General features: G+C 44.7%; 1 protein-coding gene across 19 annotated transcripts in view; it reads left to right on the top strand.

Moving 5' to 3' along the window:
- Tpd52 (tumor protein D52) overlaps positions 1–24,506 on the top strand; it is a 78,864-nt gene extending 54,358 nt beyond the window's left edge. For 4 of the 19 annotated variants that reach the window (NM_001357074.1, NM_001357073.1, NM_001357072.1 and 1 more), the window contains 6 exons: positions 3,407–3,555; positions 6,324–6,425; positions 7,459–7,485; positions 14,556–14,597; positions 15,996–16,044; positions 19,862–24,506. In NM_001357074.1, coding sequence (NP_001344003.1) covers positions 3,407–3,555; positions 6,324–6,425; positions 7,459–7,485; positions 14,556–14,597; positions 15,996–16,044; positions 19,862–19,984 — 492 coding nt within the window. In that variant the 3' untranslated portion in view covers positions 19,985–24,506. The remainder of the gene's footprint in view (positions 1–3,406; positions 3,556–6,323; positions 6,426–7,458; positions 7,486–14,555; positions 14,598–15,995; positions 16,045–19,861) is intronic. The other 15 variants (XM_006530066.4, XM_006530065.4, XM_006530071.3 and 12 more) reach the window with 8 other exon arrangements.
- Positions 24,507–26,336: the final 1,830 nt, after the last annotated feature.

Below are 26,336 nucleotides of genomic sequence, written 5' to 3'. Positions count from 1 at the left end.
AAAGCCTCATGTGGTTTACATCAAGCTCGATCTATTGTGAGTTCTTGGGTGTCCGCTATTGTCCTGAGGCCTGAGCGAGGGGCTCCTCTCGGAGTCTTTCAGCAGCATCAAACTTGGCTGGTCTGAGCCTCTTTTATGCAGTTCAGTTGATTTGTATCTTCTAGGCAGCTGGGATTTTCTGAGCAACTCACAGTAGTCTTTACTGCTTCTATGTGCTTGGGGAGAGAGGGACCGAGTGAATCTGCTCAGTTTCAGGGACTTCCTGAAGCTGTCTTGAGCTGTTCCTGTATTTCAGGGCTTCCCACTAAGATGGAAAGTTTCACCCTTCTTCCTGTTATTCCACCTTCCCCTTTAACATCCAGTATTTTAAGGAGTTTCCCTCCAAGGTTTTAATCTAGGAGGAAACTGCTTATGTAAGGCCATCTTTTTGATGATTTCTTTGACTTACTGTGATGTGCCCACATTTCCTCCTTTCTTGTGGTGTAGAGCAGTATTTCTTACAGCGGAATGACGTTCCATTATTGGACATATTTTTTATAGTGTTTCTAAAGTGGGTGTAGGGTGGCTTTTCCATTGACATGTTTCCTGTCACTAATGGATGATGCTCATCACCCTTCCATTTGCCTCTTATCATTTTTATATTTCCTTGTGAGCACTGTCTAATTCCTTGGCCCATTTAAAAATCCCATCATTTGCCTCTTTTTGATGGAGTTTTGTAAGTTTCTTCACGTGTTCTGGACACAAGATACATTTACCACAGGCTTTGAAGATAGTTTCCTCTATTCTGTTGGTTTCTTTTTATCTCACTGTGAAGTGCAGTAGTTGTTACATTTTTGGAAGTTGGGTGGGTTTGAGATATTGTGTCCTGTAGCCCAGCTTGGCTTGAAGACTTCAACCTCCTGATTCTCTTTGCCAAACTTTGGTTTTTAATCCTGATAAGCTATGCTTTCTCTCCCTGGTTGCTTGTACTGTGTTATATCTTAAAAAAAAGAAGCCTAACTAAGGTTTTGAAGATTTGACTCCATGTTTTACTCTTAGGGTCAAACAGGTTAGCAGTTATATACAGGTTAGCAGTTATATACAGGTTAGCAGTTATATACAGCTTCCTGAGCAATGTGAGGTGTGTGTGTGTGTGTGTGTGTGTGTGTGTACACCTTTATTCTTTTGCATATGGAAACCAGTTATCTGAGTTGTATTTGTTGGGACAAAAATCCTTGTTTTACCCCACCAAGGTCTCTTGACGCATTTGTCAAAAGCATTTGATTTCTGACTCTGACTTGTGTCCCCTTGCTGTGTGTTTATCCTTGGTGCTCAGCACCACACCCTCCCTTGCTGCACCACCCCCACAGCCAACTTTCTCATACACGTTTCTTTCCACCACTTACATTCACCTACACTCAAGTTCGTGCCCTCCTTTGCCCACCCTATCGAAAGAAGAGATTAAAGCTGTCAGGTATGTTGTAGCAGCAGCATACGATAGGGTGCGTGACACTGCGAGCCTTGATGGGAAAGGCTGAGGGGAGTCGTTTATCCCTGCTGCTGAGGTCTGAAAACCTGGGCGAGGCTCTGGCTCCGCATTGCTGTTACTGACTGAGTGAATCTGACCACTGCCTGATTTTGGACTATATTTGTTCCTACTCTCTTGCCCTTTCCTTCTCATGGTCTGTCTACTCTTCAGTATATAACTGAGCAACCTACAGTTATGTCTAAGATTGAGCACAGAGAATCATGCCTTTATTTTGTACTCTCTTGCCCATTAGTGCAGTCTCAGTGCTGTGCTGACATACTTGTCATATTTATTCTCCCTCCCTCCCTCCCTCCCCCCCTCTTTAGATTCTATTTACTCTTCTCTCCATTGTTAAACAGCATATCACTTGAGTCTAGTAGATGTACTTTTTGGTTGAAACTGACTCAGCAAAGCTGTTTGTTGTTTTTCTAAATCCTCTTGGCTTTGGAATTACTGCCTTGTGCTGTAGATCCCGTGGGGCAGGGGCGGGGGCGGAGGGTGAGGGTGAGGTGGAGGCGGAGGCCGAGGTGAGGCTGAGGCGGAGGCTGTGCAGCAGCCTCGGACGAGCTTGTACAGGGGTCTTGATGAATAGGCCTCAGGATCCCTCTTTTCAATGTTCTGTTTCCACATGGTGTGTCTGTCTCATGCTGCGACACTGCCTTTCTGGTGCAGCCTTCTCTCCTCCTTTGGGTGTTAAAGCTCCTATGTCTCAAGATCTCACTCACACTCAGTGCTTCTGCCTTCAGCTTCTTCCTTCATTATCTTGTCCTTTCAAAGTCTCCTAAGAGAGACAGTCTGCTAAGGCCAACTCCTCTTTCTTATCAGGCTAACCCTTTCATATCATATCATTTCATATCATTGCTAGCCCTTAGCTGTGAGATGCCTATTCTAGGGTGGGGACTCACATGGTGCAAGGCCCCAGTGGATGCTGCTTAATTCATACGACTGTGGTTTTGTCAGATCCACTATGAAAGAAGACTGGTTGTACATCTTTTGATGGGAGACGGAGATAACTTGATATAAACAGCAGCTTTTGCGGGCAGGCAGCCTAGTAGCAGCATCTGGTAGGGAAGAAGTCAGCACAGTGGTGCTCAGGTGACTCGAGTTAACAGAGCAGGACAGCCAGGGACAGACAGAGTAGATCGGCTGGAGACAACTGAACAACTTTGTTTATAAAGAGACAGCTAAATCAATGAAAAAATTAAGTGTAGTCATGTGTGGTGGTACAAAACTTTAATCCTAGGACGGCAGAGGCAGAGGGGCAGAGGGGCAGAGGGACAGAGGCAGAGAGGCAGAGGGGCAGAGGCAGAGGGACAGAGGGACAGAGGGACAGAGGCAGAGGGGCAGAGGGACAGAGGCAGAGAGGCAGAGGCAGAGGGGCAGAGGGACAGAGGCAGAGGGGCAGAGGGACAGAGGCAGAGGGATAGAGGCAGAGGGGCAGAGGGACAGAGGCAGAGGGGCAGAGGGACAGAGGCAGAGGGGCAGAGGCAGAGGGGCAGAGGGACAGAGGCAGAGAGGCAGAGGCAGAGGGGCAGAGGGACAGAGGCAGAGGGGCAGAGGGACAGAGGGACAGAGGCAGAGAGGCAGAGGGACAGAGGCATAGGGGCAGAGGCATAGGGGCAGAGGCAGAGAGGCAGAGGGACAGAGGCAGAGGGGCAGAGGGACAGAGGCAGAGAGGCAGAGGCAGAGGCAGGTGGATCTCTGTGAATTTGAGGCCAACCTGGTCTACATAGAGAGTTCCATCCAGCCAAAGACGCATGGTGGGACTCTTTGCCTCAAATGAACAAACATACCACCCCCAGAGGCGACGATAGCATCAGTGCATGGCTTGCTTTGATGTCCTTAATAATTTACAGAACCGCTCTCACTGTGTTTCCTCCTCGACCCTGCTCCCTGTAGGTGGAAGAAGAAATCCAGACTCTGTCCCAAGTATTGGCCGCAAAAGAGAAGCATCTCGCCGAGCTCAAGCGGAAGCTCGGCATCTCCTCGCTTCAGGAGTTCAAGCAGAACATTGCCAAAGGGTGGCAAGACGTGACGGCAACCAATGCGTATGTTCCCCCGATTGTCACGCTTCTAGGCGGCAGAAAGGGCTTTGTCGTCTTGTCTTTGGGGAGAGGAGAAGGATGTTTCTGTGCTTTCTCTGTGGCCCACACAGCCTTTTCTTTCCAGTTCTTTCAAAGTACCCGACTCGTTTCTAATTTTGGTTTTCCAGAACATTCTAAGGAATAGAATCTCATGTACAGGTTGAGGGAACTGTTTTCAAGTTTGAAAAATGTTGGGTAGTTGTCTTTCCCTTTCTGTGTTGTTGTCTTCTCCTCCTTCCTCTTCCTTCTCCTCCTCCTCCTCCTTCTCTCTTCTTCCTGAGGTTTTAGTTCCACACGGCCAGAAAATATTAAATGGAAAATTTTAGACATAAAATGAATACGTTTTAAATTCCATGCTGTAAACATGACGAAATCTCCTGACATCTTGCGTACAGCTTGGGACACATTCATCTCCTTTCGAGTGTTTCCGTGGTGTATATTCCACCCATCTTAGTAAGGGTTCCATCTCTGTGGAGAGACACACCGCGACACACACGCTCTTAGAAAGGACAACATTTAATCAGGGCTGGCTTACAGTTTCAGAGGTTCAGTCCATTGCCATCATGGTGAGAAGCATGGCAGCGTGCAGGCAGGCATAGTGCTGGAGAAGGAGCTGAGAGTTCTCCATCTTGATCCACAGGCAGCGGAAGTGAAAAGGACCCTAGGCCTAGTTTGAGCATCTAAGACCTTGAAGCCCAACCCTACTTCCCCCAACAAGACCACACCTCCTAATAGCCACTCCCTACAGCAAGGCATTTAATTAAATACATGAGCCTGAGGAGGGACGTTCCTAGTCAAACCACCATATTGCCTGGCCCTTAGTTACTTAGTGGTCATGTAGGAGAAGACATGGAGTTGATTGGGGTCAGTGTGAGCTGTGACTGTTGGCATCCACTGGTGATCTTAGAACTATCAATTCTATCAGTATCAGTATAGGGAGGGGTCCATATTACGTTTCTACTCTGCTGAGAGTGTTATTAGTGCTCAGTGTAAGCCAGCAGATTGGGTGATGAGATAACTCCATATAAGGAATGGGCTCAATTAAGTGACATTTGGAGATGACAGTCACACAGAGTGGTGGAATCGAACTCGGTTCTGGCCATCTGCGGAGATGGCCATTATTTTCCTTTGCTCTAATAACTCAAGGTTCTCCCACCACAGTGTCTCACATGTGCTAAGAGCAGAGGCCAGTCCCTACGATTTTTGCTTTTGTGATCACACAGATTATGATCTAGCATCATTACTGTGCTGGTGGGGGAGGGGCAGGCTTCTGGCAGTAGGTGCCTTTCGTGTTTGATCGCGACAACAGTTACAGTAAGTGCCCACTTGACAGTACATGCAGGGATCCTGACCACCTCCTCCTCTTCCTTCGTCCTGTACTGGGACTCAAACCCGTGGCCTTGCTCATCTAGGCAATGCTCTATCACTACGTTGTCTTTTTAAAAATCTTTTCTCATGTTAGTTGGCAGAGAAGAACACCCGAGGAACTCATCTTTGACTGTACTAACCGGGAGCAGTGTTTGTTCCCAGTATTTGATCCAGATGTAGAAAGAAACAAAACAAAACAAACAAAAATAAACACAACAAAAAAATCACAACAATAGCAAAAACAATGCCCCAGCACTAATTTCTGAAGTGGAGAGGGTTGACCGTTTTGATAGATTCCATGTTTGGTGGGTATGAAGTGGAGTGACCATTCCCATTTTAGTGTTACAGTAAATGTCATACTATAATAGTTTTCTGTATTAGTATCTTATTTATACATTGAAAGTCAGTCAAGAGCTTACGTGGCAGCTCCACCAAGCCAGCGCTCGTGACATTTGTTTGGATGCTACAGTACATGTGCGCTCTCCGTTTGCTCCTGACGACTTTCTGTGAGGTAACACTGTCAAAGCATCTGAGGAACCAGATTCACAATGTGCTTTGTTTGGCTGATGTGGAAAGGGTGAGAGAAAGGGGAGGTTTCAAACTCTGGCTCATGTTCAGTTTTGTTTTGTGATTGGTTTTAGCCTGTTGACCTAAAATACAGCTTTTCTCTAGAGGGAAAGAAAAGATAATTTATTTTTGAGCCAGACATAAGCAACTGTGGCCTGGAAACAGAGCCTCAGGTTGCCCCGAAAAATTCGTTCTAATATTGAAGTGATCACAGAGGATTTCCCTGGTCTCAGAATGCCTGCAGCATTCACAAGTGCGAGGGAAGAGGACAGCTTCAGTGCATTTCCTCAGGGGACAGCCATCTGCAGTTTTTGGCCTGGAACTCATCAAGTGGCTGGCCAGTGAACCTGAGACCCTTTTGTCCGACTCTCCCAACACTTGGATTACAGGCCAGAACTACCATGCCCAGCTTTTTTAAAACGTGGGTTCTGGGGGCTCAAACTCAGGCCCTTGGGTTTGGAAGGCAAGCACTTTATTGCCTGACCTGCTTGCTCAGGCCCTGGCCTTATAGAATTTTTAGTATGTATGCTGCTTTTCTTTTGAGGGGAGGGAACACTTGAGTTTTGCCAGCCCCACTCTAACTGCTCGGTTCATTCCTTTCTTGCCTCTATCCAGGGTACCAGAAGAACATGATGGAAGGACTGTTGTTGCCTGATGGTTATAGAGAACGTTAGAAGTTCTTAAAACTGTTTTGTTCTTGAGTTCTTCCAAGGTGATGACCACTGTACCAGAAAGAATTTACAGAAAAGCCTAGCTAACATTTCTCCCCCCTGTTCTTCATTCATAATTGACTATAGATACAAGAAGACCTCTGAAACTCTATCGCAAGCTGGGCAGAAGGCCTCCGCTGCATTTTCATCGGTTGGCTCAGTCATCACCAAAAAGCTGGAAGACGTGAAGTATGTGTGCCTTTCCCTTCCTTGCTGAGTCCTGTGGCAAACTGAACCGGTTGCTGTTGGTCCCTCTCTGCCTCTGGGTCTGGGTACTGCTGGGTTCTCCTCTGTTAGAGAGAGGGTGGGTGCTCCTTCAGACCAAGGCCTGAAGTGCTTGCCTGACTTCTTCAAGGCCTAGTACTCTAACCTCCAAAATGAGCATCTTGTGAGTCCCTTTAAGGGCTGCTGAAAAATTCTGGTTGCAAACTGATGCATCTCAGTCCTCGATCCTGCTATAAGTACGTCTGTGGTGTTTGCAAATGTGTGGTGGTGGGCAGAGCCAGGTGCCTTTCCGGGGATGAGTACAAGAGCATGGGAGTGCACGCTTGGGCTTCACTGTCTGTGTGTGACATTTGTGTGTCATGATGTGGCTCCAAGGTGCTCATGTGAGCACTGGTGTGTACTAACCCAGAAGCTTTGCCAACGTTTGCACTCAGGTTCCGGTGTTGATTTTGAGTTTCTTTTTTAAAATTGTGTGTTTGTATTTGAGATTAGTTTGCGGAGTTTTCCTTGTCATTTTGGTAAAACCACTTCATGGTGCTTTTGTGCCTCCATCTACCCCTGTGGCTAAATAGCGCGGAACATAGTCAACATGCTTATATCGGCTGTGCCTGCGTTAGTGTGTGCACTTTCTGTTTGTCTTTTTCTGTGCCTAGATTGCATGAGTCTGTATGCTCTATTTGTGGAGAAAAATAGGTTTTACAACCAGAATTTGTTAGTTGAATGAGTTTGTTGCATCAGTATATTATACTGTGTATTAAAATCTGTTTCCTCATGCTTTATATTTGAGAGTTACATTGTTCTAAGCCTAATATCATAATGACACATTTTCTGAGGGGGGGGCACCTGCTAGGTGCCCTTACTTTTTTTAATGTTGATCAAATCTGTAGTGTTGTAGGGGCTATGTAAATCATGCACCCTTAGGAAAGCAGGTTATTTAATTGTGATAGATCCATCAGAACTTCCTTTCTGTTTTAACGCTTCCTCTGGCTTCTTACAGATTGCAAGCTTTCTCACATTCATTTAGGTAAGGAGAGTTTGAACCCCTGCTGCTGCCTGGCAGTCGTGTGAAATGTGTGTGAGGTTAGATGTGCTGCCTCTGTGGACACTCCCATGTATCCTCTGTGGGATCTTCCTCTTGAGTGCATTCTAATTCCCAGGAGGGTCGCTTGTGTACCATGTATGATGAACCCTTAAAAGAAGAATCTGACACCATGGCACGAGGGCTATGGAAATGCCTTTTGAAGTTTTAATTATTTTTATCAATTTTACCTTGGCATACAGAATTTCTCCCTTTTCAAGTCTGATAGTTTGCTTCTGATGCTTTTGTAAGGATATTGGAATTCTCCTTCCCGTGGGTCCTGTTGTGTAATTCTAATAGACTGCGCGTGTACTGTCTGGAGGTATTGACTCTTCTATCTTGTAAAGGTTACAAGATGCTCTTGACATGTGAGATCTTGCTCACTGTGTACTTTTCCATATTTGGTTTATTAGAGTACTTTACTGTTTTATCATTTGTGCACACGGGATGATGTGTCAGTGAGCAAGTGCCAGTTGTGCCTGTGGGGGTCCTGTGATGCTGAGCCCACCTTCCCTCTCTTGTGCAGACTCTGGGTATATGTGCAGGTATTGGAGAAGACAAGTGGGAGATGCTTAAAGAATAACAGGATGGGCATCTCGGTTTCCATCTCTCTTCTGAGTGGGGCGCATCATCATTTTAGGGGAGCCTTGTTCTCACTGCAGCCCATGAGCAGCTGCTACTGTTTTTTTTTTCCTTTGTCTCCCTTTTCCAGTTGTTATTTTTATTTATTTATTTATTTATTTATTTTTTGCTTTTTATTGACTCTTTGTGACTTTCACACCATGCATCCCAACCCCTCCCAGTCCCCCATCTCCTTGCATCCGCCCTCTACCCCTGCATCATCCCCCACTAAAACAAAACAGAAAATGGAATTTTGCTGTGAAAGCTGCAGTGTGTCACAGTGTGCCACACAGTGTACCCTTTGGTCCACACAGCTTTACTACAAATGCTCATTGCAGTGAGTCTGGTTGGAGGCCTCTGGCTTCTGCTACACCACCAATACTAGATCCCTACCTGGACTCCTCTCAGATGTACTGTTGTTGCCTTGTGTCATGAGATACTTCAGCTTTGGATCTGTAGGACCGGCCCCTTCACTTGCTCCAGCAGCTCATAGATGGGGTAGATATGGGGGGTGGTCCAAAGCCCTGGATCTGGGCCTAGTAGCCGAGTTGATCAGTCCACCGGCTCTCCCTAACCTGTGCCACCAGCACCTGTTCTCAGGCTTTGTCCAGAAAACACAGCTTCATGAACACTTTCTAGTTTAATATTTAGACCTCAAAGAGGCCATCAGTAACTCCATTATCGGGAGTAGAAACAAGAATATGCAATGAACTGCAAGGATGTTCACAAGCACAGAGGGTTTTGTTATATTTTTGTCTTCACATGCATGATGGGAAAAGAAGTCAGAAAGAATAAGACAATAATAAGAATAAGAAAGAAATAATAAGAAGCAAAATTGAGATTAAACACCTACAGCATTCATTTATTCTGAAACTATAAATATTTATATGGGAGCCACTCTCCTGTTCTTGGTGTGGTGGTGGTGTGGTGGTGGTGTGGTGTGGTGGGGTGTGGTGGGGTGGTGGTGTGGTGTGGTGTGGTGTGGTGGTGGTGTGGTGGTGGTGTGGTGGTGGTGTGGTGTGGTGTGGTGTGGTGTGTTGGGGTGGGGTGGGGTGTGGTGGGGTGGTGGTGTGGTGTGGTGGTGTGGTGGTGTGGTGGTGGTGTGGTGGTGTGGTGGTGTGGTGGTGGGGTGGTGGTGTGGAGGGACACCCCACTGCAAGGCATAGCTCACCACCAGGGCCAGCTCTACTGTGCTGCCCAGGTGAGGTGCAGGCCTGCTCTTTCCAGTGTGATAGCCAGTGAGGGGTAGAGTCAGCTGTGATCAGCCATTGGACATCAACATGGTCTCAGGTTGCAGCCCAGAGTAGGAATGTCCGAATGCCCTTTGGTGGTTCCATGGTCTGTGGAGATCAACACGGGTCCCAGGTGGCAGCTCACTTCAGGCTGTTTCTCAGCGTCCTCATGTCTCTAGCTTCTTCACTGCCAGTAGCCCGGCACGGGCCCCATGGGCTCCTCGCTGCTGCAGTGGCTGTCAGGAAGGTGAAGGTCTAGTAGTAGTAGCCATAGCTCCTGTGAGTTAGTGAATGCCATCATAGGTCCAGGCTTACAAAATGGCATTTCACAGCCTTCTCCCAGTCCTCATATTCTTTCTGTCTCCTCTCCCACAATGCTCCGTGAACTTTCAGGGAGTGTTGCCAATGCTTGTCTTGGTTTTACTGACAGTGTGTATCAGTCTGTAGAAGTCAAGGCTTCTGGTGAAAGCTTGGAAACGAGAGAAAAGGTTCTTCTTCAGGTTTTGTAATCCTTACAGGTCACTCAGTCTGCTTCCATGGTTTCTGACATACAGGGAAAATGACAGCTTTAGGATCATGAGGGCCAGCAAGATAAATTCCGGCCACATTTCTCCAGGAGTTACCCAAGGAGATAGGGCTGTTACTGGGCCCTGGCAGCCTGACCGCTTCTGGGGGTTGGGGTGGGGAGCTAAGAGGGTGGACCCCCAAGATCCCTTTTACCAGCTACTCTGAAGCAGATGGTTAATCCCATTAACTGTTTCCCCCAAGCTCCTCAACATCCATAGATTCAACATCAGCTTTGCTTCTTAAAACATGATAAAGTTAGTGAGTTAACATTCGAGATTTCCTAGTTTAGGGAGGAGGGATGGTAGAGAGGCAGGGAAGGAGAGGAGAGATGGAGTCGGGTGGGAAGGAAGTATGAGGATGGGTGGTTTGGAGGGCTTGAAAGTAAGAGCTCAGCCGGGCTGGTTTCCTGGTGAGACCAGATAGTGGGCACTGACCCTCGAGGCCCCTGGCGATAATCATAGACAACCCCTAGAGGCATGTTTCCAGCTTTTGTTTTTTGCTGTGTTCTATCCAGGCAGCGCGTTTGAGTTATGCTTTTGTTAATGTGGAGAAACCTTGACAAGACTCTCCTGATATTAACCACTGCTACATTGCAACACACTCACGCGATGGTCTCATAGCATCCTGGGAGGATTCACTGTTTCATTTCTTATAGATTTAAGAAGAAATGCTAATCCATAACTCATTTGTGTTATGGATTAGCATTTCATAATTCACAAGAAATTTCCCTTTCAGATGAGTGTGTGTGTGTCTGTGTGTGTATGTATCTCAATATTTTTATTTGTTTTGGGGGTTTATTAAGGTTATTCTAGACAGTTCCTTTTTGCTGAAAGCTTCCACCCTTCCTGAGAAAAGAAACCTCTCCCATCCTCTGTGGAAGGGTATCTTTTGGTTGGGAACTAAATCAGTGTAATCTTTCCGTACCTTTCCCATTCACATTTCCCAGTTTTAGTTAACAAATTGATTCTGCTGTACTTGTGAAATGTTGACTATGTATCAGACTCATTGTAGGCTATAGGGCTAGAACTGAGCATGCTGATACTGACGATGGGGGGGGGGTTGAGGAGGAGGGAGAAGGAGGGAGGGGGAGGGGGAGGGGGGGGGGAGAGAAACACACACCATGAAGACAATGTCAGTTTCTGTTTCAGCCAAAACCAGCAGTGTAATAATAGTAGCTACGGGTTGCCTGCTGGGTAAGACCACACTGAGCGCGTCCAAAGCATATATGGTAAGGCTTGATAACGTAGCTGGGAAGGCATTGAGCTCTGGGAGGCTAAATGACGTCAAGGTTTCAAAGCCAGTGTGAGTGGCTGGCTGATGATTAGATTTAGACCCACTACCCTTGGTCCCAGAGCTGACACCTTCCCCAGAGCAATGAGGTTGGGAGTGACTCCTGACCCCTGGGCTTTGCCTAGCACTTTTGTTCCTGTATGGGTTAAATCAGAAGAGATTGTGGGAGCAATGTGGGACTGGTTTCACAGGTGCCCACCCTGTCTCGGACATGTCAGCGTTGCTCTTTCTTTGCACAATCCTCCTATCTCTTCCTTGCTCTGTACTATCAGAGATGGAAAGCTTAAATAACAAAGTCAGAATCTAGAAAAAAAAATTCAAACAGTTCAGGTTTTTAAAGAGCAAGAGTTGTGGACGTAAGAGTGCGTGTGTGATCGAGAAGCCTGCAGAGAGAACCAGCCACATGCTCTACTGCGTCTCCTCCCAGTGGAGTTCGGAGATGCGTAGCTATGAGTCCTGCTTTGAGGGCTACTCTCCCAAGCTGGGAGAGTTCTAATAGATTTTGCTTTGTAGATATGACGGGTCTCTGTAGCCTCTCTGTTAATTGGTGACTTTGACTTTTTGCTGTGGAAGGTCCCATATTGTGGTCAGCTTTGGACAAAATTGGGAATGATACATCAGTTGAAGACGCTTTGTATAAGTTTGTGTAGAGGAGCCAGAAATGAAGGGACAGCTGCCCACTGTACTCAGTGCAGCCTCGATATCCACCACGTGAAATTCCATCTGGTTGTGAGTGTGGATGGGATTAGATAGTGGGGTGCGGTGGCGGGAATTGATGTGCTCGCCAGTTCTTCCCAGTAAGATGGTTGAAGATCTTGTCTTCAAAACTGTTTCTAGCAATTCATTTTTTTTTCTGTTTTAAATGATTTTTTTTTAAATTATGAAGTATAGCTACAGAAATGTACTCAAATTTATCTCAGTGATTTTTTTTTTTAATATACAAAATAAGCCTTCTTATAAACAGGTCCTTGCCTTTTCTTCTGTCTTGTCTCGGGTGTACTTAGTGTGTTAGCTTGTGTGCTGCCCAGAGAGCCCAACCGCCTGGCACTGGGAGGGGAAGGAAAGGAAAGCCTCTTGCATGAGTGCAGGAAGAGTAGCCAGGTTTGTCTGTGACTTACACACTGAAGCTTCGCCTATAAGTTCTCAGTTTGTTAATATCATCAAACGATGTGCTAATCAGTGAACGATAAGCTTATGGGTTTTGGCCACTCCTCGCCTCCTGTGGCCAGAGGCTTCTCCTGAAGTGTGCATTCTAGGGAATAACGTTTTTGTTGAGGAGCAGAAACTGATGTGCCTTCACTCAGTGCAAAAAGAGAATGTTTTGCATAAATACAAAACTGTTTTGTAGATCGAAGAGTGGGGAGAGACGAGCCCAGCCCTACTGAAACTGGCCGACTTCTCGGAAAGCCTTGGCAACTGAGGCGGTTGCCTAGGAAATGGGAAAGTCTGTCTTCTCCTTCCCTGCCGTCCCCTGCATGACCGTCTCTCGCTCCATTCTCATCCTGCCTGTGCTCCCAAGCAGGCTTTCTCTCAGTTCTTACGGCTCTTCCTCCACAGCCTTTAAGTTGGATTGGCTCTCCAGCTCCGAGATCCATCTGAGAGGGCCACTTCCTGTCCCATGTCAGGGTGATGATCTTGTTGCAGCTCCCACATCCCATACAGTGCCAACAGTCTGCAGACTGACAGGGGAGAAGTGGTGGGTGGTGTCCACTGCTCTGTCATAGGAGTTAGGGTCTCAGGCGTCTTGTGGTAGTGTGACTTCCAGGCTGTTTCTCCTCCTCCTCCTTTTTTTTTTTTTTTTTGGTTAGAAGGGCCCAAGGTAATCCATGTGATGATTCAAGTTCTGTTGTTAAGCATTTAGAAGGATCATTTTTCATTCTCTATTTTATTGTGGGAACAGTGTGTTTCCTAAGGCCAACTAGAAGAACTGTTGGCTTCCTCCTCCCGTGCATTCCAGCCGCAGCACTCTCTGAGAACTTACTGTTGTGTGACAGGAGAGAGCACAACCCGAGGTGTCCTGACTCTGAACACAGAGCTTTCTTATTCTGCTGTACCTCAGGATCATAAATTACGTAGGAATATCCAGGTAGACTGGATGAAATAATACATTGCTGTCTGTAGCATCGAAGACACACAGTAAAAAGCACACACAGTATTTTAAATGGTATTGAAGATTAATACTTGAACTGTTCGCTTTATCCAAAGGAAAGATTACTTACCAAAAAGCTATGCTAGTAAGCCGGGCGTGGTGGCGCATGCCTTTAATCCCAGCACTTGGGAGGCAGAGGCAGGCGGATTTCTGAGTTCGAGGCCAGCCTGGTCTATAAAGTGAGTTCCAGGACAGCCAGGGCTACACAGAGAAACCCTGTCTCGAAAAACCAAAAAAAAAAAAAAAAAAAAAAAAAGCTATGCTAGTGACCAAAATATTCTGAATATTTTGAAATATAGTGAAATAGCACTATAGCACTCTGGGTTTTGTTTTGTTTTTAATAGAAGCCCAAAAATGAAGATCTTTTTTAGCTGGTAAGATGGTGTCTAGGAAAACCTAGGGGCGATCAGGCTTACGGCTTTGTCAGTCAGTGGGCTGTGTGTGCTCTTGTGGGGTACAAGTTAGACCCCAGAATATGGAGAACTCTGTGGTACTTGAGTGTCTTCTAGGAAGTCTTGAGATCAAGGCTAACTGTCTCTTACTGAAGAGCAGCTATTGTTATTGCTAAGGAGTGCTGTGTGGAATTTGTAATAGCTTAGAGTCATCAAATCCCGGGGGTGGGGGTTGGGGGGTGGGTTTAGAAACCGGCCTGTTCCAGCCTAGAAACAAATACCTAGAGAAAGATGACCCCTGTGGCCTTTCAGAGGCTTGCTTGTGTGTGTGTGTGTGTGTGTGTGTGTACACGCGTGTGCATGTACACTCACACTTTTGAGGGGAGGTGATGGACACCCAGGATGTCTAAAGAGCCATGCTCCCATCTCCGTTTCCTGCTGTTACCTCTGCTTCCCACCTCTCTTCCGAGCTATGCTGCTGTGTAGAGCCGGGAAAGCACATCTTTGCAGCTCTCGCAGCGCAAGGGCTGTCTTCTTGGCTCTCAGAATGAGCGGGATGCATTTGGCTCATGAATAGCCCAAAAAGTAAATTCCTTTAGAATAACTTTGACATCTCCCTGCCACCTCAAAAAAGCAGATCATTATTCACAGTGCCAGGACAATGAACTGTCAGAAAGCTTTATTTATCAGAAAGTGTGGTGAGCGTCTCGTGTCGAAATGCTATACACTAACCTGTTTCTGTCTCTCTCTAACGCTGCCTCTCAGTATCCGCTCCATTCAGCATTCGATTAGCATGCCTGCTATGAGGTAAAGTATGTCTTTACAACATGCTCCCTGCCTTTGTTTTTTTTTTTTTTTTTTTTTTTTTTTTTGGATGTTTAACCCAAGCCACTGAGTAGAAAACTAGAATATGCTGTGCCTTTAATACCGTTGAAGTTTGCAGTTATTGTTCTTCCATGTTGGGATAGATTCACGAGATCCAAAATGTGAAATTCTGTTTGTTTTTGATTTTGTTTTTTTTTTCTAGACAGGGTTGCTCTGTGTAGCCCTGGCTGTCCTGGGACTCACTTTGTAGACCAGGCTGGCCTCGAACTCAGAAATAAGCCTGCCTCTGCCTCCTAAGTGCTGGGATTAAAGGCATGTGTCACCACCGCCCAGCTGTTTTTGTTTTTTTTCCCCTTAAAGAATTACTATTTCAATTTCATTTTATAAAATCTTTGCCAGAAAGCATTTGAGTTGGAAAACACATGCCAGTGAAGAAGGAAGTCCCCCTGTGGCTCAGGGTGATTTTGGCTCTTCTCTGTCTACGGCAGCTTTGGTTACAACCCCCTCAACTCCCTGCTTCTACCCTCCACTGCCCCCATCATCCCTGGATGGCCTTAGAGCCAGCTGTCATCTGTGGGCCTTGGCAGAGCCTAGCCATATAAATCCTTGGCTTGGACTTGAGTCTTTGTTGGAATCACCCAGAAGGGTAGACACAGTGCTGCATGCTGAGCACACCCCTAGGGTTTCTGACTCTACAACAGGGTGGGGCCTGAGAATTCACTTTCCTAGGAAGTCCTTGAGAGCTGCAGCTGCCGCTGGCCTGGCGTTGGGGTGGGGTGGGGATGGCCATGTTGCACAGACTGGGTATTTAAGGTCCCATGGATAGGAGGAACCCATGGGTGAGAGACAAAAGCCCAAAGTTTCTGAACTCTGATCTCTTTTGGTCCTTTTCTTCTCGGACAATGGTCTGTGGAATTGAGGTTCTAGTATGGGAACCTCACACAGTTGCTTGTCCTGCTGGTGTGGTGTGTGCAAATGCCTTGCAAGAGGAGTTGCTAAAGCAGAGTTCTAAAGCACAGGGCCTGGGTTCATGGTGGCCTTTCCTTGCTTTCTGATGCATTGTCAGGGAAGGAAATGACAGCGCTGGTCTTGCCTGGCTTCTTTCTTTCTGTACATGTCTGTATGGCAGCATCACTTATAGCTCGGAGTAGCCATTTTCATGAACTTAAAAGCAGTCTGGTGGACATGCTAGCTCAAAAGCTGGTCTTCCATGGTAAGTGTGCATGCTGACACCTGTGCACACACATCTGGATAAGTCCCTGGCCTGTTGCTAATTGTGAATGACAGCAAAGAGAAATGTGGTCACTCACTGCTGCTTCAGATAGCTAACTTTTTCATAGTGCTTGTAATTTTACTTTTTTTTTTTTTCTGTTTTCATAGAAACTCCCCAACTTTCAAGTCATTTGAAGAAAAAGTTGAAAATTTAAAGGCAAGTAAAAAGATAAATGGTCTCACGACACACTGGTGTCTGTCACAGCACACGGCTGCCTTAGGTCTCACGACACACTGGTGTCACAGCACACTGCTGCCCTAGGTCTCTGCTGTGTATTATCGACATAAAGCTATAGAGAACTTTAGGAGTCACACTCTGTGTTTCACTAATGGACATTGCACGGTTTTGTAGGTTTTTTGTTTTTTGCTTTTGAGCATGTGTTGTAGCATGCTACGCAGAATGGATAACTTAAAACAACAATTATTTAGTCATTTGCTTTATTTCAAATATTCTTCGAATTGCACAAAATTTGCGCTAGCTTTTTTTTTTGTCTAGAAAGTACAGAATATTGAAAAGTTAGATTTTCCACACAGCCTGAGCTGTTAATGCTTTGAAACCCACACAAACATTTTCCTTTGCTATTGAATATTGTGCATCTTCGTTGTATATGATGTCTGTTTACATATGCCTTATATTGGATACTTTATCTTTAATTGTTGTATAATCTGTTAATTCTGTTGACTTCATGAATGTCATTTAGTAGTCACTGACTTATTTTATTATTTTTAAAGATATTTATTTACTGTCTAGCAATTTTGCACATTATAAAGTATCTCTTGATCATACCTACCTCCTTTAGTCCCTCTATTGGAGGCACATATTCTTTTATAATGATTACCTTTATAAATTGCATTATTTCCAAGATGATTATAAAGTCATCAGCTCTGAGCACTGGGGATGGTGGCTCATGCATGTAATCTGAGCCTTTGGAGGCTGAGTGTGAGGATTGCCGAGAGTGGAATGCTAGCCTGGGCTGCAGAGAGAGATCCTGTCACAAAACCAAACAACAGACACACAGACAAAACCAAGCAAACAAAAACTTAGCAGCTGAGCTGAGCAGTGGCGGCGCACGCTTTTAATCCCAGCACTTGGGAGGCAGAGGCAGGCAGATGTCTGAGTTCGAGGCCAGCCTGGTCTACAGAGTGAGTTCCAGAACAGTCAGGGATGCACAGAGAAACCCTGTTTCGAGAACAAAACAAAGCAAAGCAAAACAAAACAACACAAAACAAAACAAACTTAGCAGCTGTTAGAATCACACCTGATATCCAGGTGATAGAATTGCTGATGTTCTATTGTATAGTATTGTGTATGGTCTGTATGATTATTTCTTTATCTAGTCCTGAGCAGTGTAGTGGGTATGCTTGGAGCTGATTACTATTATTATTAAATGAGCCTGCTGGGTAGTACTACAAAGTCAGACCTTATTCAAGGAAATACCTTTTAAAGCTCATATTTCGTGTAGTCTTCAGGACATTAGAAGAGTCACTTATCTTTAAAAGCGTCTGACATTACAAAGGCAGGGGCTGCCTACTGAGCGGGGATAATCCAGTGGTCTGGACTCTTCTCGTGGACTTCCTCGCCTCCGTGTAAATGCATCTGTTTTCTGAGATCACACTGCATACACAGTCTTCCAGCTTTGTGTATGTGAGCCCATGATTGCAGGAGCCCTTCCTTTTGTTCAGCAATACTGATTAGGGTCCTCACATAATTCTTGGCATGTTGCTCAGCATGTAAGTGTCACACTCGTGTTTCCAGAGCGGCCCACGAGACTGGCTTTATGCGGAATCTCAGGGCCGAGTCATACATCTGAAAAGAAGCCACAGTGAAGAGTCAAGTTGCTGTGACTCAGATCTCAAGACTGTCAACTCCTCTGCCTCCCCTCCCGTCTGTCCTGAGAGTTAGTGTTTGAAATAGCTCGTCAGAAATCAGGAACTAATGTTCATTTGATTCCAGAGATAGTGAGGACTGCCCAGTTGCTTGCTGTATTAACATTCTGTAGACTGTAGTCCACTGGTCAAATATGACTTAACATCATGTAGATGATGTCTTAGTCAGAGTTACTATTGTTGTGACGAAGCACCATGACCCAAAGCAAGGGTTTATTTGGCTTACATTTTCAGACCATAGACCCTCATTGAAGGAAGCCAGGACAGGAATTCAAACAGGACAGAGACCATAGCTTGCTCAGACTGTTTTCTCATAGAACCCAGGGGTGGCACCATCCATGGTGGGCTGGGTCCTCTCCCATCAGTCATTAAGTAAGAAGATGTCCCGCCATCTTGCCTACAGTCTGTTTTTATAGAGGCACTTTGTTAATTGAGATTCCCTCCCCTCAGATGACTGCAGTTTGTGCCAAGTTGACATAAAACTGTCCAGCTCTGATGAAAACATAAAAAGTAACTTTACAAAGTGTATTGAGCTGCTGTTGCTAAAGAAACTTGTGGTTGCATGCTTGGGAAAATTTTGCCAAATTATACTTACATTCCCTTAAGTCTAGGATCACCATGCCTGTGCCCTGAGATTTCTGGAGTGTTTGAGCATGTGACCGTGACAGGCAAAGCAGAGGGTACCATGCAAACCTGGAGGAAGTCCTCACCTACTGACAGGAAGGGACAGTCAGGGAAGGCCTCAGTAATATCATTGGAGACGTGTAAGGCTGTAACGTCTTTTTGAGGAATCGCAATCTGGTCTTGTGGCAGTGGGAAGCCAGTCAGGACCTTCTTCTGTCCGTTTTACAAGCATCACTGGCAGCACAATGAAGGGAGTGTGGTGAGAGGTAGGAGTTGAGATCCAGGCAGAAGAGGATAGTGGATGAGCTCAGATACCATAATGGGAGTAAATACAGACACATTTAGAAGTTAGACGAAGATGAAGGAAGGCGGATGCTGTGGAGCCAAAGGACGATGGCTCCACGTGCTGGGTCAGACAACGATGTAGGTGCTGCTGCTGTACATTTTTTAAAACACATCTTTACATTTAATATTATGGCACATAACATTTTAAGCACTTCTACTTAGAATGTAATGGAGCAAACAGTGAAATGAAACCATGTAAAGATTATTGTTTTGATGGAAGGGTCTCATTGGTTCTCCTGGAGAGGCAATGTGAATGATGAATGGAAAGGGGGCCAGTTGTTGGGAGTTCGCTTTTACATAGCTGGATTGCAAGGAGTTGTAACAGTTTCTTACAGTTAAAAAATATAGTTCAGTGAATTTAATAATGGATACAAATGCAAATTTATCCAACAATTTAAAGATTGGATAGGACGTTTTAGACTCTGCCCAGTCAATAAAGACTGGGGGAACAGGACAGGCAAGTTTGAATCCACTGAGCATGTATTCTTGGTCACGAGCTAGTTCCCGAGTGTTAGCTGTTATGTAGTGTTCAAACAAATACAGGTTGACTCTTTCAGACCTGGTACATTGGAGTGTGGCTTTACCCATTTCCAGTACACATGAAGTCACTCAGGGTCCTTCTGGCACTAAGAGTTCAGTGCTGACATCCTCAGTGTCTGCCAAGCCCCCTGACGATGCTTAGTCTGTAGGCTAGACTAGGTAAGGGCTGAAAAGCTTACAGTGTACCTGGAGAAATCCAATTTATTTCCTCCATTTGTTGTACTCAGTAATATTTCTGGATGAATGAAATTGATAGACAACAAGATGTTTATTAATTATCTACAGAGGCCAGTAGATAATTTGGGATAATAGAGTGCAAAGTTCTTGAAGTAAATTTTCTGGTGAAGAGCAATTAGTTGATGGTGGCAGGGTGGAGTGTGGGGCAAGCATTTCAGCAAGGTAGAAAGCAGATGTTGGGCTGTTACGATACCCGGAGCACTAAAGTACATACATCCATATGTAATGAGCTGGGCCAGGAGAGGCCCTGTGTGGTCTTGAAAGTAAATTTAAAGGTCTTTTCTGCAGGGGCAGTTAACGTTGTTTCATGATGTCTTTCCTGTTTCACACTTTTTAAAAAGTCTAAAGTAGGAGGAGCCAAGCCTGCTGGCGGCGATTTTGGAGAAGTCCTGAATTCCACAGCCAACGCTACCAGTACCATGACCACAGAGCCTCCTCCAGAACAGATGACAGAGAGCCCCTGAGCTGCCGACCTGTGTCCTGCTGCCCACTGCCAGGTGCTGCCGGCGAGAGCCAAGTACATCTTGACAACGCTCATGGCTGCGGATTTCCACCAGATGTGCTTTTATTTAGCTTTACTTATTTCTTTGACCAAATAGTTGATGAATGAAACAAAGTGAAATCACTTGACCTCCACTCCAGGGAAACACTGTTAGCATGCATGGAAGGCCCTTTGTATAGGAAACAGCATCATAGAGCCTCTGGTAGATCCCTGCAGGCAACTACTGTGTTTCTCCTTAAAATCACTGTACATCTGGATTCTAGTTTGATCTTTCTTTACTATCTACATGAATCATTGTTTTTGGGTCTCTGTACACTTAATCAATTTCTAACAAACTGTCCTTTTCTAAATTCTGGTTATTAAAAGTCTTGGAATTATTTCATTCCTTTCAAAGGAGAAACTACCAGCTACATTTTTTTTCTCGGATAAACAGTTCTGTGAGGACCATATCTTGGGTTTCTAAAGACACCAGACTAAAGTAGACAGGTGTGTATGCAGTTCTATAGTTCTGTAAATTAAAAACATGCAGACACTCAAACTTCCAGTGGGGAGAGTGTGGGTCCTGCTCTTGCCTTGGTAACTGTCATTTGTAGCTACATCTATTTGAGCTCAAATATGCTTATCAGTTATTTATTATACCATTCTCACACATTTTTTTACAAGATTAAAATTTAATTTCAGGTAAATTGAGAGAATAACATTGTGAGTTAAGTATATGATATTACAGTAAGTTGGAATGTTCCCACATTCATCACTGATAATTCCAAAAGTCTAAACGTCTTTAGGTCTATACAGTTATAAAAATGCTAAAAAAAATTCACCATAGGGGAAATTACTGCCTCCATTAAATCCATTTAACACCTTTAGGAAGGACAGAAAGTTCTATGAGAAATACAACTTGAATATTTTTTATACTAAGGGATTGTTGATAACTCCGAAAGCTGCGAGGCGTTACTATGACTGAGCTGATCAGGCAGTTTCTGTTCTCAGTGTGTTAGTGCCTGAGCTGTTCTGTATGTAGAAATCGTTCCCACTCTAAGAACTGTCGGGGCTGTGAGTCAAAGCTTCCCAGTGGCTCTGCTAAGCCCCTCTGTTAACTGTGGTCACTCCTGACTCACTCCTGCTTCCTTTGCTGTGTATGTTTATGGCCTATGAGGTTGTATCTGTTACTTCTTTCTCTATTGTGGTTTTACCAGTGTCCATGCCAAATGTTAACTGCCAAGCTTGGAGTGACCTAAAGCCTTTTTCAGAGCATGGCTAGATTTAATTGAGGATAAGGTTTCTGCAAACCAGAATTGAAAAGCCACAGTGTCGGTTGTCACAAAATGACATGCTGCCATTCCTGGTTGCTGCTCGGATGCAATGGAAACTATGCTTGATTACATGTGAAAATCTTAATAAAGTCTGTGTCTCAGTAGTATAGGTTTCAATATTTATTAAGAGGACAGTGGTCTGGACAAAACTTGTTATATTCTAAAATCAACTGGTATTCTGGAAGCATTTTCCTAGAGGACTGGAACTGTAGAAATTTGTCTCTAGAGAAATATTGTGATTATCCAATATAATGATTTTTCTACCAATTAGTCTTTTTATTTTTCTTCTTCTTCTTCTTGCTAACATCTTGTTAACAGATTGTTTCCTGGGTGCCTACTCTGTATTTGTAACCAAGCAAAAACAGAATAAGATGGTAGTTTTTTTGTTTTTTTTAAATAAGAAATCTTCAAGTTTTGTATAGAGATTTCATATGAGGAAAATGATTAAGTGGAGAGAAGGAGAAGGAATGTACATAGATCAGACCAGGGATGAGTGTGGAAGAAACTCTTCCCACACTTCATCTAGAAAGTTAATCTACTGGAAGGCACCCTGCCTCATCAAAGATGTTACAAAACGATGAAGGACTAACACAGAAAATTAAATGGGAGTTTTAGAATATTCACATATATCCAGAATATCTGTTGGAGATTCATTGTGAGTTAGTTCACAGATACTGAGGAAATTACAGACAGCTATTAACAGAAATGTAGCAGAAAGGTTGGGGCTGCTTACTGGGATTTGTGTTTATGCTGGCAAAACAGCAAAAGGGGAAGCGTGGGTTTCCTGGGAAATCTCAGCTGTGTGAGGACGCAAACGGTGATGGAAGAGCTCCGAGGCCTTTCTAAAAGCAGTGCTCCCTAACTCGAGGTTCTGGGGGACACTAGCAAGAATTCTTAATAGTTAGAACCTGAGAAGTGAATAAAAGAACTTATCACCAGCACTCGGATTTCAGCCACTACACACAATTCTTGGAATACAGAAAAGTTTAATTTGAACTCCTTCTGGATCTTTTAATTAAGTTACACACTGTTTTCTGTGAAGTGTTTGAAAGCAATAAAAACTATAATTTGGGTAGGGGTTCTTTTTTATGTATTTCCCCTTTCAGGAAAGGGTGAGTCATTTTTGCAACTTCTCTCAGACTCTTCAGATGCTGACATGTAAAACAGCAAAGTAAAGCTACAAACTCAGCCACCCACCCATCCATCCATCCATCCATCCAGCCGACCGGCAGTTGCAAAGGTAGAAGCGAGAGTGTGCGAGGGGACACAGCAACCGTGCAAACGTCAGGATCCTGCATTCTTTAGATTGTTTCCTTTTAAATTAAGGTTTATTTGATTATGTGTTTGTATGCAAGTGTGTTATGTGCTTATGAGTATAGGCGCCTGTGGAGAGCAGAGACGTCAGGGTGTCCCAGAGCTGGGCGTACAGTCAGATGTGCATGTGGGAACTGAACCTGGGCATTCATTCTCTAAGAGTAATATTATGGACTTTGAACTGATGAGCCATCTCTCCAGATCCTTTTTAAGGATAAATAGTTCTTAAGACCAGCTGAAAGGCTGGATTTTTCCATAGCAAAGAGACATCTGACCAGAGATTAGTCCTTGTTTTCTACTTTGGATTGATGATAGAAAGCACACATAATATAAAACAGGGCCACTTTTAAGTAACGCAGATTTTTTTTAATTGGTTATTTTATTTACATTTCAAATGCCCCCTTCCTAGTTTCCCCTCTGCACCCCACCCCATCCAGTCCCCCCAAAGCAGCAGATCTTAATTCTGCAGTTTCCATATTCTGGTGTAGGGCATGAATTTAAGGCCCGTGTGCCCTCAGCATGTACCAGGGCTTCACACTCCAGTGGACTGGTGACTCAGCTCCTACCAACTCCTTTGTGTAATTGTGATGTTGCTGAGTTTGGTTGGTAGTGTGATGATTTTAAGTTGTTTTTTTCCTACCACACAGCAATAGCCAAACAATTTTCTTGTTTACATATGACCTTTAAGAGTCTCAGCGTCAGGACTGGGCAGATGATTCAGTGGTAAAGTATTTGCCATGCAAGCAGGAAGACCTGGATCCTCATAGAAAGAAGGCAGGCAACATCAGATGGCCTCCATGTGTGCTGACGCACACCCTCACACACATGAACATGCCTTCACATACTTTATTTTTCCTTTATTTCTAGGATTTTTTTCTTCAATATGACTAGTTTTTAGTATTATCCCAACTCCCAAAATGCTCTCCTCAGCCATCTCTGTGACCTCTAAAATGGTCCTTTTTCTGAGGCTAAGATGAATGTCTTTAGTGTGACACTATATCTCACCTATGTCTCAGGACCTTTCTTCCAGTCTTTCCTGTGCAGTTAAGAACCATAGCTTTCTAGTGGTGGTGGGAGTAGAACCCAGACTTATTTGAGCCACATCCCAGCCTGAGGCATAAATTTCTAACCACCTCTAAGTCACCTCAACCAAACCACTAAGACCTTTCTATGGAGGTTTTAGGAAGCACCCTTTAGCACACTGGTGTTCTTGGGGGTGGGCTGGGGTGTGGTGCGTGTAGTGCTGTTGATGCCACAACTTGGTAGATGAGGCCAGGTCGATTGATGCCATCAGGGCTTTGAAGTATATTTTATTCGTTTTCTTGCTAACTGCTATTACAATGGGTATTAATAACTTGGAAGTATTTTAATAGAGCTAGTGGGAAGATGCATGGAGCAGCAGTATTGCCAATAGAGCCCATGCCCATTGGTGCCTGTGTAGGCAAGAGTCCTGCAGACTCATCCCTCTTGTTGACTCACTTGGTTTTATTTCATTCATCCATTTATCCATTTGTTCATTCATTCATTTATTTATTTCTGAGGCAGTCTCACACAGTTCAAGCTGTCCATCTTGCTATGTAGCAAAGGGTGACCTTGAAGCCCTGACCATCCTACCTCCATCTGCCAGAGACAGGGATCACATGCATGCCCCACCACACACTGTTTTGAGACAGGATCTCATTACTTAGTGCAGGTTGACTCCCAGCTCAAAATTCCCATCTCCTCGTTACTTCAGTTTGAAAAGTAAGTATCTTTGAGGATTGCATATGTTTTAATCATATGCACTAACTTTCCCCCTTAACTACTTCCCTGATCTGCTTCTACCTCCCTACCCCCAGCAATAAACTTTAATAATCCATTCTAATTTGTGCTGTCATTTATCGGATTTTGAACCATTCAGTTGGGTGGGGCTCACGAGCTACTTCCCAGTCTATTTAGAAGCTCGATTGTCTTGATCTGGCAGGTCCCACTCAGGCAACACAGCTGCTGAGAGTTCATGATTGTAGGGATCCTGTCATTGCAGAAAGCACTTGCGCTTTGGTCCTCTCTGACCACTGGGTCTTAATAATCTTTGTACCAGCTCCTCCAGGATGGTCCCTGAGCCTTGGGATGATGGAGTGGTGATGTGGATTTGTGGCCATTTGTGGTGGAGCTCTCCACAGGCTGTGCAACTTGGACCAGTTGTTTCTGTGTTAACTACCATCCACTGCACAAAGAAACTTTGCTGGTGAGGCCTTCGAGCTGCACTCACCTGTGAGTAGAGAGGAATTTATAGGGCAGCTTGATAGTATATCTGTTTAGCAAAATCATAGTTTTTGGCCAGATCTGCAGTAACTGGATTGGTTCCATCTCCTGTGGAGTAGGCCTTAAAAGTCCAAGAAGTGTTTGCTTACTCTCATAGCATTCATGCCAACACTGTACCCCTGGTCATCTTCTGCCATGCTGGTTGTTATTCGAGTTCACAGGGTTCACAGCTGATGATTTCAGCCCACACAGCATGTCCTAGTACACTGAGAGTACCAACCAAGTTTTGTGGGCCAACTTGGTTTCTTCATAGTCTGTGACCAGAATGTATAGTGTCTTCAGCAGAGTTTTACTGCCCTGTCCTGATATGCAAACAAGTGCAGGGACAGTTGTCTGTATTGTGCCAGGTGTCTCCAGGAAAACCCTGACCATCAGCTTGAGGGGAGGTGTCCCAAACCTGGTGTTAGGCTTTTTATTGACAACCTATGGCTTCTCAGATGAGCACAATCCACTGTATAAAGAAATTCCAATTAAAATGGTTTGCTATGAATCTCCACTCTCTCCTTCCTCCCTCCTCCTTCCTCTCTCCTCTTCTTCTCTTAAGTAATTTTGAGACAGGATTTTGCTGTATAGCCCTGGCTGGCCTTGAAGATGCTCTGTAGACCAGGCTGGCTTCAAACTCCGAGACATTCCTCTGCCTCTTCCTCTTGAGGGATAGAATTCAAGTTGTATATCACCACTGCCCTGTGAATCCTCACTTTTCTAATTTCATTTGATACTTCTTAAGTTGGGAGCTTCAAGACGAGTCCACTGAGCGTACATATATCACTAGGAAGACTAAGAGCCCCTCCCCATGGCGCTGCCTGGCTTTCAGGGTTATTCACTAGCTTAGGCAACACGAATATAACATGTCTGTTGGATTTAAAGATGGGACTTCATTTGTTCTGTTCATCCAGATGGAGGGTTTATCCTGAAGATTGAACCTAGGGCCTTGCCATGCCAGACAAGCACTGGAAGTGATACAGTTTAAGTTTGCAAAGCAGTTCTTTAAACTTGGCACTGCTGAGCAGCTTGCTTTCCCAAGCAGAAAAACCAAATCTGCACGGGGATACTGGATTGCCCAGGATGAAAGTTCCTTACTTGAGACTGCTGAGGGCTCTTAAAGGGAGCTCTACAATTTGCTACACTGTTTCCGAAAGGAACTGAAAGTGGTAGTAGCCATAGAGATTGACATTTTCGACAAGAATCCACTTAAGTGTCAGCAGAAATGAGCGTATGCAGAATGAGATCTCACTTGAAGCGGAATCTACTTTTCAGGCTCCTACTGAATTTGTGAGATACTCCCTACAGTGACTAGTAATGCGGAGTGGTAAGTTATCCACAAAACTATGCATCATTCTAAGGTCAAAATAGACCTGCAGCATTGAGGAAGACTTACACTAA

The sequence above is a fragment of the Mus musculus genome, chromosome 3 (assembly GCF_000001635.26).
Source record: "Mus musculus strain C57BL/6J chromosome 3, GRCm38.p6 C57BL/6J".
Taxonomy (NCBI): domain Eukaryota; kingdom Metazoa; phylum Chordata; class Mammalia; order Rodentia; family Muridae; genus Mus; species Mus musculus.
Note: the sequence above shows the minus strand (reverse complement) of the source record. Positions and strands in the feature narration are given on the sequence as shown.